The sequence below is a fragment of the Salvelinus namaycush genome, chromosome 7, assembly GCF_016432855.1.
Source record: "Salvelinus namaycush isolate Seneca chromosome 7, SaNama_1.0, whole genome shotgun sequence".
Classification (NCBI taxonomy): domain Eukaryota; kingdom Metazoa; phylum Chordata; class Actinopteri; order Salmoniformes; family Salmonidae; genus Salvelinus; species Salvelinus namaycush.
This window is the reverse complement of record NC_052313.1, coordinates 56495392-56510129: the sequence shown is the minus strand read 5'-3', so window position 1 is coordinate 56510129 and position 14738 is coordinate 56495392. Positions and strand designations below refer to the sequence as shown.

The following is a 14738-nucleotide window of genomic DNA, read 5'->3' as shown; positions in this document are numbered from 1 at the left end:
ATCCTGTTGACAATGTGGGTTGTGCTGGAGCCAATGTACAGTACTTCCCCCTTAATTTCAATAGTAAATCATTAACTGGTATCTGCACGTTACTGCAGTCTCTGTGACAGGTGGAGAGCAGCACAGCATTAGACCAACAGACGTCCTAATAATGTGCAGTCTGCTGACACTGGATGACTGGAAACAGCAGAGATGAAGGAGCTATGGATTATGGCTGTCTTTGCTACAGGTAAGACTTGCTCTATATTTGATTCATTCAGGGTGATTTAAGATGTTCAGACTACACTGAGTGTACAAAACATTAAGATCACCTGTTCTTTCCATGACAGTTTGGCCAGGTGAATCCAGGTGAAAGCTATGATGCTTTATTAATGTCACTTGTTAAATCCACTTCAATCAGTGTAGATAAAGGGGAGGAGACAGGTTAAAGAAGGATTTTAAAGCCTTGAGATATGGATTGTGTTTGTGTGCCATTCATAGAGTGAATGAGAAAGACAAAAGATGTAAGTGCCTTTGAACGGGGTATAGTAGGTAGTAGGTGCTAGGCGCACCCGTTTGTCTCAAGAACTGTAACGCTGCTGGGTTTTTCACGCTCAACAGTTTGTATCAAGAATGGTCCACCACCCAAAGGACATCCAGCCAACTTGACACAACTGTGGGAAGCTTTTGACACCTTGTAAAGTCCATGCCCTGTCAAATTGAGGCTGTTCTGAGGGCAGCAGGGTGTGTGTCTGTTGGGGAGTGTGTTCCTAATGTTTGGTATACTCAGTGTATGATGTTGTTAAGTTTCTTGTATGATTGAGAATTGTGTAGGAAATTTGCTTTCACTTCAGATGTGCAAAAATGTATGATTCATTTAACGTATCAATTGATTATTACCAATATGTGACCTTACTGAGTTTACAGTTTGGTTTAAGTATTTAAAAGTTTGGTTTATTGTCAATGATTGATCAATGTTTTGTCTGTTTGCTGTGAAGAATACATTAGTGTCTATTAAGACATTGTTTCAGACATGTTTTTATGCAGACACTATTGAATGTGAATAGACTACTGTCAGGTCTCAGATACAGTTGATAACAGAGTAGCCTTTGCTATCAACTGTCAACCGTTTATTGGCAGTGATAAAGATTTATTTCTGTCAAAGTACAGTAGAAAACATTTCTACACTGATGCAGACACAATGAAACTGGAACAGCATGGATCATCTTCTATGAGTATAGGAACTGACACTATGTATCCTTGTTTATGTGGTTTACTGAGTTCTTAACATTTTTATGTCAGTTTCTTTGCCACAGGTGGATCTCACCACATCCTCTGCCATTCCAACCACCATTGACATAACTATCCCAAATACTGCTGCCCCTTTAACCCCTGACCCTCCAACTACTACTTCCTCTATAGCCCCTGACCTCTCAACTACTACTACCCATTTAACCCCTGACCCTCCAACTACTGATGCCCCTATAACTACTGACACTCCAACTACTGACCCTCCAACTACTGACACTTCAATTACTGATGCCCCTATAACTACTGACTCTCCAACTACTGACTCGTCAACTACTGACTCTCCAACTACTGACTCGTCAACTACTGACACTCCAACTACTGACTCTCCAGCTACTGACTCTCCAGCTACTGACACTTCAACTACTGACACTCCAACTACTGTCACTACAATTACTGACACTCCAACTACTGATGCACCATTAACCCCTGACCCTACAACTTCTGATGCACCCCTTGAACATGCAACTACTGATGCACCATTAACCCCTGACCCTACAACTACAGATGCACCCCTTGAACATACAACTACTGATGCACCCCCTGAACATACAACTACTGATGCACCCCTTGAACATACAACTACTGATGCACCCCTTGAACATACAACTACTGATGCACCCCTTGAACAAACAACTACTGATGCACCCCTTGAACAAACAACTACTGATTCCCTCATAACCCCTGAGCCTGCAACTACTGATTCCCTCATAACCCCTGAGCCTAAAACTACTGATTCCCTCATAACCCCTGACCCTACAACTACTGATTCCCTCATAACCCATGAGCCTACTGACACTACAACTACTGACACTCCAACTACCGAATACCTAACTACTACTGGTCTTCCATCTACTGGTTACCCTACCTCTATCCCTATCACCAGTACCAGTCTCCCAAACACCTCTACCACCACCTCTACCACCACCTCTCCTACCACCTCTACCACCACCACCATCTCCACCACCACCTCTACCACCACCTCTACCACCACAACCCCTCCTCTGGTCTGTATCAATGGTGGTGAGCTGCAGAGTGGAGTCTGTATCTGTCCTGATGAGTGGACCGGAGAGACCTGTTCAGAGGGTAAATCCTCACACTTAAACTATACCTAACCCTGGATCTACCATTCAGACTCCTGCACAATACTACACTACTATACCTAACCCTGGATCTACCATTCAGACTCCTGCACAATACTACACTACTATACCTAACCCTGGAACTACCATTCAGACTCCTGCACAACACTACACTACTATACCTAACCCTGGAACTACCATTCAGACTCCTGCACAACACTACACTACTATACCTAACCCTGGATCTACCATTCAGACTCCTGCACAATACTACACTACTATACCTAACCCTGGATCTACCAATCAGACTCCTCCACAAAACTACACTACTATACCTAACCCTGGATCTACCATTCAGACTCCTCCACAATACTACACTACTATACCTAACCCTGGAACTACCATTCAGACTCTACTACACTACTATACCTACCCCTGGATCTCACATTCACAGTACACACCACTACACTACTATACCTACCCCTGGATCTCACATTGAGTCTACAACACTTTTCCCTGGATCTCTCATTCAGAATGTATATTTCATGTTCAGTCATAAATTTGGTCAATGTTGAAATGCATTTTCCTTCGATAGGGAATTTCTGCAATTCCACCATCATTGGTCAATTCTCCTACCCAAGAACAACGGTTGGCTGGTCTGCTTATTCAAAAGAGTTGTGTGATGAGAAGACAACCAGTGGTATGTTACTTTTATTCACCTAAAATGAGAAAAATTTAGTCATCTGTTACCTAATTAATGTTTTTAATAGGTAACACAAAATTTTGATGATCTTTTTAACTTGGTTCATCCAGCTGGTTTACCAAGAGCCTCAGCAAGATGTTTGAATGACACTGGCTCTCCAATGTTTGGTTTTCCTCATGAACTGCAGTGTGAATTTACCCTCAGTGACATTCAAGGAAATGTAAGTCAATAAGCATATTTTTTATGAACCTGATATTTGACAAGTCTCAATGTTGCGTTACTTAGGTCATCATTATGTAAGTCAAGGTATATTTTTTTATTATCTTGATTTAGCGTTCTTCAGGTCAGTTACAGTCATCATTATGAGGAGTGGATCTTACAGTCTGAAGATCAGTAACAACTGGCTCTTACCTTCAGATCATCTATTCTGTTCCTTTATTCTGCTTAACAGGTGATGAGGAACATTCTTTTTTATTTGTTGTGTTTCACATTACGGTGTTTGGGACATTTTAGTAATTTAGCAGACTCTCTTATCAAGAGCGACTTAGAGTAGCAATTGCATACATTTTCATACTGGTCCTGTAAGGTACTGGGTGTCGTGAGTGTGAAGTCAGGCGCAGGAAAACAGAGATTTCAATTATAGTGCTCTTTTAATGCGCACACGGTGAACCACGGCCACCCCACTAAACACTGGGTGCTCAAAACAAACTGCCCCAGACACGGGGAACGAAAACAGTCCAGCACTATACACTATAAACCAACACGTTTGTCTGTATCAAACACCAGGTTTACAATAATCAATGCGGCACAAAGAAAGGGGCGGGCCGGCTGACTAATAAAGCCCAACTAATTACAACAAACTCAAAACAGGTGTAATCAATAAACACATAAGGAGGGGGAGAAAAGAATCAGTGGCAGCTAGTAGGCCGGCGACGACGACCGCCGAGCGCCACCCGAACGGGAAGGGGAGCCGGCTTCGGTCGGAGTCGTGACAGGTCCCCCGTGGGAATGAAACCCACAACCCTAGCGTTGCAAGCGCCTTGCTATAACAATTGATCCACAGAGTTAGTACTGACTATTTTAATATTGAAATGTACTCACAGTTGGTAGAGCAACTTCACTTGCACAATGTTCTGTTGAAAAACAATACTAAAATAAAAATCCTTGTCTCTCCCTATTCAGATCTCCAGTAGTTCAGGTGATTTACTACAGTTAGCCTTCAGTACTCAGATCCTGACCTCCCAACCAGAGCAGCTGTCAGCTGACAACATCACCACAGCAGCTCAGATAGCTAACACGCTGCTTCTGTCTGCAAATATCACAGAGGTAAAACATGTTTTGAAATCAAGTCGTGACTATGACATGTTCTGGAGAGAAACGTGAGGTTGTTACTGCAGTGATTTGAACACTTGAGGGTCATCCCCTGGTTTTGATCATGTTGCAGGACATCGCAGTGGCAGCTGTAACTACCATCAGTCAGCTGCTGCATGCCAGTGAGGAGAGTACACAGGAGAGAGACGCTGTCCAAAAGTACTGTGTTTGTACTGAGTGTGTTTGTCTGTGTGAGCGTGCGTGTGTGGTGGTGTGTGTTTCTGCATATATTTGAATTTATGTGTGTACGTGTGCCTCAGTGCGTGTCTGTATGGGTGCATGTAAACTAATGTTTTTCTGTGTTTCTCTCCCAGCCTCACAGAGACCCTGGAGAAGTTTTCCCTGGACCAGCACAATAATCTGTCCTTGGTGGTTCAGCCCAACCTGGTAGTCCAGTCTGTCCAAGTACCAAGTGACACAGTAGGGATCCAGTTTACTGCTCTGACTGGTGAGTGGGACTGCTAGTGAACCTACATACTGGCATTTAAAGTGATAGTTTATATCTGTATTGACAGACTGGGTAAAACTCCTCAAACTCCTCTGTTGGTCAGTAAGGTTTGGTATGGATTTGATTTGTTGTTCTACAGACAAGTACAGAAGTAACACTATATTGTTCTGCTTTAAATGTCTAAATCAGTTTAATCTCCTTCTCCAGGAAGATCTGGTAATTTTGTGGCCAACAGAATTCATCTCAACACAAATACCTCTGAACTGATAGCTGACAAAGGAGGTGCTACTGATGTCCAGATTGTCATAAAATTCCCATCAGGTGAGTCAATGTTGGTATGCAAACATAATGTTTCCTTCCTTATACCGCTTTCACCGAGATAACTTAACTGCTCTTTGTGGTCGTCGAAATCAGGTAAGCAGTGCCACAAATATTGATTGTCCAATAATGTTGAGTCACATGAGATAAGCCTATAAGGCGAGGTCAAGCTACTATGTATATGAAGTCCTGATATGATAAACAATCTCTCTCTCCCCCCTCTCTCTTTCTCCCTCTCTCTCCCTCACTCCACTCAGTTTTACGTAGTAAATACACAAACAACTCCATTGGTTTTGTACTCTACCAAAACGACCGGTTCTTCAGGTCCAGGGCTTTCAGTGCTTCTTCAGGGACCAGCAGAAGGGTCATCTCTGCTAACCTGGGACAGGTGTCTGGGTTACATGTTGAAATGCTCTTCAAGCCCACAGTAAGATTTCTCTTGGAATCAATAAATGCATAGCGGTCCAAATTCCCTGGGAAACGTGTTGGGAAGTTATTCATTATCTAAGTCACATGTGTCAAACTCATTCCACGGAGGGTCGAGTGGCTGTGGGTTTTTGCTTCTCTTTTGTACTTGATTGATGAAGTAGTAAGGAACTCCCCTCATCTGGTTGTCTATGTGTTAATTGAAAGGAAAAGACTAAAACCAGCAGACACAAGGCCCTGCATGGAACAAGTTTGACAACCCTGATCAAAGTTTTCCATTGCCGCTTATATTTTGGCCAGTGAACAGGGAAGCAAGTTTTTGATAGTGAACCAGGAAGCATATGTTGTCTTGTATATAATATGATCAATAATAATTATTTCCCACATGTGCTTAATGACCTGTTGTATTTCACAATATACTTTATGATTATTATTTTTTAAATAAGGAATACTGTGAATGCATGTGTTTTTCTGAAGGATTTACAGTGAGTTTGTTTCTGTTCTCACTTCTCAGGTTGTCCCCAACGCCTCCCTCCATGACTTTGCCTGCGTGTGGTGGAACTACACGTTGAAAGACTGGAGCACCTTTGGCTGCTCCAAAGCCAACCACTCAGAAGACGGCCTGCGATGTTTCTGTAATCACACCACTAACTTCGCTGTGCTGATGGTGAGTAGCTAGTTGCCCTAATCTCCCTTTTTACTGACCACACTCTGACCTATGGAGGGGTTCCCAAACTTTTTTGGCCCATGACCCAATTTTGATATGTGATAATTCTCGAGACCCCAACCATGTTCATTTTTTTGTAGTAATTAAGATGGGCTATGGCAGTCAGTTGCAAAACATTCTAACAGTGTTTCTGATTGTCTTCTCAATTCACCATCACATACTTTTAATGTGGGACTATGATAGTCAATTGTAAATTTGTCTGACATAATGTCTCTTATCTCACCACCACTAATGAGATAGGAGACATACTTGATGCATGTTGATGCATGTTGCTTTGGATCTTCTCAAAATCAGGGGGTGTGGTTTACAATGCTCCCCTCATCTCTGCTGTCACTTCCAACCTGGATCGTTATTTGGTTTTAATGCAGACTAGTACACTAAATCCAGCCTCACACAGATATGAGCTGTCAAAGGGTACCATGAGTTGTAATACTCAGAGGGAGACGGCAGGATATTTATTCCCTTTGGGTCAGGAACCAAAATGCATTATCTGCAGCATTCGGTCATAAGTGCACATGGCGAGGCCCAGATGCAGACACGGGAGGCAAATGGTTCGAGGCTCTGATATTTATTAGTATCCAAGGGGCAGGCAAGAGAATGGTCATGGACAGGCAAAAGATCATAAGGTCAGAGTCCAGGAGGTACAGAGTGGCAGGCAGGCTCGAGGTCAGGGCAGTCAGTATGGTCAGGCAGGCGGGTTCAGAGTCAAGGCAGGCAAGGGTCAAAACACGGAGGACTAGCAAAAAACAGAGAAGGAAAAAGTAGGCGCACGGTTTAACATGCTTGTTGACTTGACAAAACAAGACAAACTGGCACAGACAGACAGACAGAAAACACAGATATAAATACCCAGTGGATAATGGGGAAGATGGGTGACACCTGGAGTGGGTGGAGACAAGCACAAGGACAGGTGGAACAGATCAGGGTGTGACAATAATGGCTCTTGAAGCATTTCATTTCACTTACCGGCATGTCAACAGAGGCAGGATAACAGTCGAACAGATTTCTCTACAGTAATAAATATTTTCTCTGAATCCACTGAATCGGTCACTCATCTGTAGAATGTTTTGTATTTCCCCTGCATGCTTGCGTTCACTTCGTTCAGTTTCCCAAATATGTAATTTACATAGGCAACGGGACGTAGTTTCTTTTCAATACAAAGAAAGTCAACAAAGGCTGTTTTTTTTGCCCACCAGTCAATCCCATGGAATCAGTTTTCTGTCAATATAGTCACGCATCCTCTGTGCAGTTTCATGCTAGAGAATCGTGAGACAGAACAATATGTCATCGTGAATAACATCCCCGACATGTAGCGAACAAAAGTAAAGGAATGGGCATCTCGGCCCTCACAACAAATGTCCATTTGGAAAGCTGAGGAGTTCTTGAGTGGTTCAGTCAGTTTCCTATTGATTGCTAGCTATAGCATCAATTCTTAGATTCAGTGTTAGGTGACAAAGGTATTGATGTGAGTTTCTGTGCCTCCCCATTCACCTGGGAATAGGGTGACCACATATCCCGGATTGTGCGGGAATTTTGGACCTTTGTCCCGCAAACAATCACGTCCCAAATTGTATCCATAAATTCAAACACCACCATCAGTCAGACATTCCAACCTGTCTCTTGATGTCACGTTGAGAGAGAGAGAGACTTTTTCTAAAAGCTGTTTATTATATACCTTTTTTTCAATTGACATTTCTTTGTATATATCCATAAAAATGATGCCAGCTGAATCACGATTTCGACTGGCTGAGAAACACCGCCTCCCTGTCAAATCTCCAAGTGTTGAAAACGAAATGTTAGTCTAAAAGAAATGTGAGATAATGTCTAGAGGCTTTTAATAGTGGAGATCAAGTTTATACATTGACTGGCTGGGCTGATGACAGTGGACAGTGCAGTCAGATGGAACAGAGTAAATAGGCATTTTAACATCATAGATTTAGCGAGTGGTAACTTGTGGAATAGACACCGGCTGGAATGTAGTTTTAGCCAAACAGCATTCAGGATTAGACCCACACATTGTATAAAAAAGCTGAATCAATTTCTTTGAATAACAGAATCAAATATAATAGCATAGTATAACGTTACTGTTACACTAAAAACACCACCTCATGAGATTTAGGATGGTCAGCTGAGTAGTCACCAAACATGATCATGCAGCCAAACCTCAACAGCACACGCCACTAGGCAGAATGTGCTTTGATTGAAAAAATTCAGGAAGGCTATATAGTTTAACACCATCTGCTCTAATTTGTGCATGAAACAGTAACTCAATAAGATCTAAATGCATATTCTCATGAATCTGATTGGGATTAAACGATTGGCAATCAGACGCAGTTTGGACATTTCACTGGGAAAACATGAAGAATTATCATTCGTGATTGACAGCGATGATGCATTGGCCTATTTTGAAGTTAGGTACAGGGTAGGTTACACTGTCCCGCAAATCCTCCTGTTGTCTCGCATTTGTGTATTTTAAATGTGGTCCCCTTAACTGAGAATGATTCAAGTGCAGCGGTCAAGTGCAGCCTTCTGCCACAATCTAAGGCGGACTCTGGTTTAATTTTATATTTAATATTTGAATAATTTTCATTTAAATTAAGGTTGTTCACTGAGATTTATTTATTTTTTGTTACATTTTTTTTATTTAGGAAATTCTCATTTTCATATCAGGTGACCCGTGACCCCTCGTGTGGGAACCGCTGACCTATGGTTTACTGCAGCATATCCAGACACATGAGGGGCGAGGACTTTATACAGTATGACTGTGACAGAAACAGAGTGTTGAATTTTTTTTTTCTTTTTTCTACAGTCGTTCAGGAAGGATTTTAAATACGCTGAAGTGCTAGACTGGATCACCATATTGGGATGCTCCATGTCCATCATTGGGTTGAGTTTAACAATAACATTCCAGATCACAACCAGGTAAGATCCTACAGGGTTCCAGAACCAATTCAAAATATACAATAACATTCCAGATCACAACCAGGTAAGATCCTACAGGGTTCCAGAACCAATTCAAAATATACAATAACATTCCAGATCACAACCAGGTAAGATCCTACAGGGTTCCAGAACCAATTCAAAATATACAATAACATTCCAGATCACAACCAGGTAAGATCCTACAGGGTTCCAGAACCAATTCAAAATATACAATAACATTCCAGATCGCAACCAGGTAAGATCTTACAGGGTTCCAGAACCAATTCAAAATATACAATAACATTCCAGATCGCAACCAGGTAAGATCTTACAGGGTTCCAGAACCAATTCAAAATATACAATAACATTCCAGATCACAACCAGGTAAGATCCTACAGGGTTCCAGAACCAATTCAAAATATACAATAACATTGCAGATCACAACCAGGTAAGATCCTACAGGGTTCCAGAACCAATTCAAAATATACAATAACATTCCAGATCACAACCAGGTAAGATCCTAGAGGGTTCCAGAACCAATTCAAAATATACAATAACATTCCAGATCGTTACCCGGTAAGATCCTACAGGGTTCCAGAACCAATTCAAAATATACAATAACATTGCAGATCACAACCAGGTAAGATCCTACAGGGTTCCAGAACCAATTCAAAATATACAATAACATTCCAGATCACAACCAGGTAAGATCCTACAGGGTTCCAGAACCAATTCAAAATATACAATAACATTCCAGATCACAACCAGGTAAGATCCTACAGGGTTCCAGAACCAATTCAAAATATTGGGTGCATCTCAATAGTGTAAAGAGGCCCTTTGTCTGATCCAACAGGACTTGATAGGTGAAACTATTATAAAACCCACTATTAATTAACCAACAAATCCATAACTACACTTATAACTTCCCTAACATAGTGTTGTCTATCACCTATCTTCAGGAAATCACGCAAAACCAACCCAACAGTCCTCTTAGTGAGCGCATGCATGTGTCTCCTGATCTTCACCCTCCTCTTCATGTTGGGAGTGGACAACCCTCATAAACAGCTGGACAAACCTGAAATACAGGGGGACAACATTCTCCCCCCGTCCGACACACACACAGAGCGGGACAGAGGGCCCTGTACTGCAGTGACGGTCCTGCTGCAGTACTTCCTGTTGGGGACGTTCACCTGGAACACGCTGTACGCCACACATGTCTTCCTGATGATCAGAAACAGCCTGGCCACCAGCCCGTCACAGTTCACAGCCTATACCGTGGCCATCGGATGGGGTAGGATAGCATGGAGGAAAATAAAGTATTTAGTTGTTTCTGAAGCTTTGGCTGGCATTAGCCCTTGGCTCCTTGAACCAAAACTAACGCTAGGTGATATTTTCAGGCTCTAGTAAGCCTGAAATAGAACTTAAAAGCAACTTGTATAGTGATGTTATGTCTTTAGAGGATGTATGTGTAGTGTATATACTCTGTACATGGCTGCATGCAAACCTACCAGGAAATAACAACATCATTCTCTGTCCTTTAGGACTGCCTGCGGTTGTGGTGGCCCTCACCTTAGGAATTAGTTACAGAGTGGATGATCCACTGGGTTACAGGCAGGAGGAATTGTAAGTACATTCTTTACTATACTACTGCTGTACTGTACTGTACTACCACTACTACACCTGAGTACTGTGTTGTACTACAATTTACTTCCTGTTCTGTGGTTATTTTATAATAGGTTCAATTTAAATTAAAGTGGAGCAATTGCTTTATAAAATTACATAACTCATGCTGTTAAAGGTTATCCCTATCAATGTTCCTATGCATGCTAATAATTGGCCAAAAGCATTTTAAATATATTCTTTAAAAAAATCAAAAATGATGATCCGTTTTGTTCAAAGGTCTCTTGTTTCCTTATGCCACCCACCATGTTTACTTCATACCACGTTATTCAAATCACTGGTGTCCTGTTTTGTCACTGTCCCACTCTCTAACTCATTCATTTGACCTCTCAGTTGCTGGCTTGCTGCCCTCGATCCAAAGGGGAACTTTGACTTCAAGCTGCCAATGTTTTGGGGGTTCCTGATCCCTGTGGCGTTCATGCTTATGTTCAACACAGTGATGTTGGTATATTTTGCAGTAACAACATGCAAGACCAACCCACATTTAACCAGGTAACGTTAACGAGGGCATTTTGGGGACACAAAGTAGAACGTTGTAGTCATAAAGATCAGTCTTGACTTAAATGCCTACTAATGAGCTTGTTCATTTTTTAAATTGTATTTCAATGAAAAGCTGTTATAAATAAAATGGATAATTTTTTTGTCATTATTAATTCAGTCAGTAGTAATCAAATCATACAATTTAATGAGCACTCTGCACTAACCCACTCAGTCAATGGAAGCATATTGTTATTATACCACAGCATTACAGCAGTCTATTACAGCATTCTAAGTATGTTGGTTATGTTTCCCAGTACAAGACACACATCGATGAAGAAGAAGTTCCTCAGTAGCTTTTCTCTGGCTGTGGTGCTCGGTCTCTCCTGGATCCTGGGCTATCTGTTGCTCATTACACAGAACCAGACCATGTACACCATACTCAACATCTCCTTCTGTGTACTCACCACCACTCAGGTAGTAAATGTATGCACTCACTACTGTAAGTCACGCTGGATAAGAGCGTCTGCTAAATTACTCAAATGGAATCTATAAATACTAGTGTACTATTGTACCACAGAAACCAGACATGATTGGAAATTAGACAACTACTAAACATAAATAAATTGAGCTGGTCTTTATTGAAACGCTACCTTTTGTTTGTCCTTGTGTGTTCCTGAAAATACTTGATAATGTCTTTGTGTTTTTTCTTTCGCTCCACAGGGCTTGCAGATTTTCATTCTGTTCACTGCAAGAACAGCAATTGTCAAGAAAATGATGGCAGATGCTTTGAAATCGGTCTCTAGTGTTGAAATCCCACTTCACACCAAGAGATTCAGTCTATGGCGAGGCAAGCACAGAGAAAAGGTTGAATCCTACACACAGCTGGACACTATGCTGTCAACACATTAACACCTTAACTGCCACAGAAAAAGTATTTTCCTGAAAAATGTGTATTTAGCCTTAATATAGGCCATAAATAATGTGTATTTGATCGCAAAAAAATAAACTTATTTTGTATTGGATTTTACATATGCTTCTTAAATCATCTGAAAAATTGTACATTCATTAACGTCATGTCTGCTTCAGTTACTTATAACGGAAGACAGGCCAAGATAAATAACAACTGATATCAAATATGATACATTTGTGTGTCAATATATGAGTATTCATATATATGTAATTTCATAATTTCATTATTTCATGTTATGCTCATAATACCTGTAAAATGACATGTCCTGAAAACATTTGTGAAACAAATTGAAGAAAACAGGCTGATATCAATATGAAAATATTTTTGGATTTGCATAGACAAAAAAAATCCCATAACAATATTTCTCCATTGTCCATAATAGCTAGCTTTGTCTAAATAGCATTCCTTTAATGGGCATCTCAGCTGCCTGGTAGAGCATATTTTTCAAGAGTTCCTCAAATTAATAAATAACAACATATTAGTAATTTCATGATACCAAAATTATGTTTGAGGTCAGCAACATTGTACAGTCATGTCATATCCCATTTTATTCACAATTAGTACTGAAAATGTGTGATTAATCAGATTCTGCAACTCTTTCAGGACATCAGCTGTCTGGATTTGGGTGAAGGAGAAGCGGGGAGGGGGGGGCTTGGGCTAGTTGCTGCGGGGGGTACAGAGCTGTTGGCCAGGGTTGGGGTAGCCAGGTGGAAAGCGTGGCCAGCTGTTTAGAAATGCTTATTGAAATTCTCGATTATCGTGGATTTATCGGTGGAGACAGTGTTACCTAGCCTCAGGGCAGTGGGCAGGTGGGAGGAGGTGCTCTTATTCTCCATGGACTTTACAGTGTCCCAAACCTTTTTGGAATTAGTGCTGCAGGATGCAAATTTCTGTTTGAAAAAGCAAGCCTTTGCTTTCCTAACTGACTGTGTATATTGGTTCCTGACTTCCCTGAAAAGTTGCATATCGCGGGGACTATTCGAAGCTAGTGCAGTGTGCCACAGGATGTTTTGTGCTGGTCAAGGGCAGTCAAGTCTGGAGTGAACCAAGGCTATATCTGTTCTTAGTTCTACATTTTTTGAATGGGGGATGCTTATTTAAGTTGGTGAGGGAGGCACTTTTTAAGAACAACCAGGCATCCTCAACTGACAGGATGAGGTCAATATCCTTCCAGGATATTGCAGAATTGCAAAATTGTTTTAGGGAGCTTTTGACAGTGATGAGGGGTGGTCGTTTGACCGCGGACCCATAACGGACGCAGGCAATGAGGCAGTGATCGCTGAGATCCTGGTTGAACACAGCAGAGGTGTATTTAGAGGGCAAGTTGGTTAGGATGATATCTGAGGGTGCCCATGTTTACGAATTTGGGGTTGTACCTGGTAGGTTCCTTGATCATTTGTGTGAGATTGAGGGCATCTAGCTTAGATTTTAGGACGGCCAGGGTGTTAAGCATATCCCAGTTTAGGTCACCTAACAGTACAAATTCTGACGATACATTGGGGGCAATCAATTCTCATATGGTGTCTAGGGCACAGCTGGGAGCTGAGGGGGGTCTATAATAAGCGCCAACAGTGAGAAATTATTTCTGGAGAGATGGATTTTTAAAAGTAGTAGCTCGAACTGTTTGGCATGGACCTGGATAGTAGGACAGAATTCTGCAGGCTATCTCTACAGTAGATTGCAACTCTGCCTCCTTTAGCAGTTCTGTCTTGACGGAAAATGTTGTAACTGGGGATGGACATTTCTGAATTTTTGGTGGCCTTCCTAAGCCAGGATTCAGACACGGCTAGGACATCAGGGTTGGTGGAGTGTGCTAAAACAGTGAATAAAGCAATTTAGGGAGGTGGCTTCTGATTTTAACATGCATGAACCCAAGGCTTTTCCGGTTACAGAAGTCAACAAATGAGAGCGCCTGGGAACACACAGTTAACCTCTACATCACCAGAGGAACAGAGGATGAGTAGGATAAGGGTACGGCTAAAGGCTATAAGAACTGGTCGTCTAGTGCGTTTGGAACAGAGAGTAAAAAGAGCAGACTTCTGGGCATGGTAGGATAGATTCAGGGCATAATGCACAGGCAAGGGCATGGTAGGATGCGAGTACAGTGGAGGTAAACCTAGGCATTGAGTGACGATGAGAGAGGCTGCTTCTCTGGAAGCGCCAGTTAAGATAGGCGTGGTCAAGCGAGCTAACCGAGGCATGTAGATCAGGACTAGGGGCTCTGCAGTAAAACAAAACAACGAGAGCTACCCTAAACAACAGTATACAAGGCATATTGACATTAGAGGGAGGCATAAAGCAATCACAGGAGTTGATTGGGAGGG

General features: G+C 41.7%; 2 protein-coding genes across 2 annotated transcripts in view; both read left to right on the top strand.

The window, feature by feature from the left end:
• LOC120050855 (interleukin-1 receptor accessory protein-like 1) overlaps window positions 1-14738 on the top strand; it is an 838450-nt gene that overhangs the window by 262211 nt on the left and 561501 nt on the right. The gene's annotated exons all lie outside the window — the stretch shown is intronic.
• LOC120051485 (adhesion G-protein coupled receptor G7-like) lies at window positions 103-12556 on the top strand. The gene is made up of 16 exons (XM_038998376.1): window positions 103-229; window positions 1282-2373; window positions 2965-3069; window positions 3183-3292; window positions 4255-4398; window positions 4517-4602; window positions 4758-4891; window positions 5099-5212; window positions 5467-5636; window positions 6150-6302; window positions 9172-9284; window positions 10244-10575; window positions 10826-10907; window positions 11298-11456; window positions 11759-11918; window positions 12165-12556. The coding sequence occupies exons 1-16, from the start codon at window positions 193-195 to the stop codon at window positions 12351-12353; spliced, it is 3180 nt and encodes a 1059-aa protein (XP_038854304.1). The 5' UTR covers window positions 103-192; the 3' UTR covers window positions 12354-12556.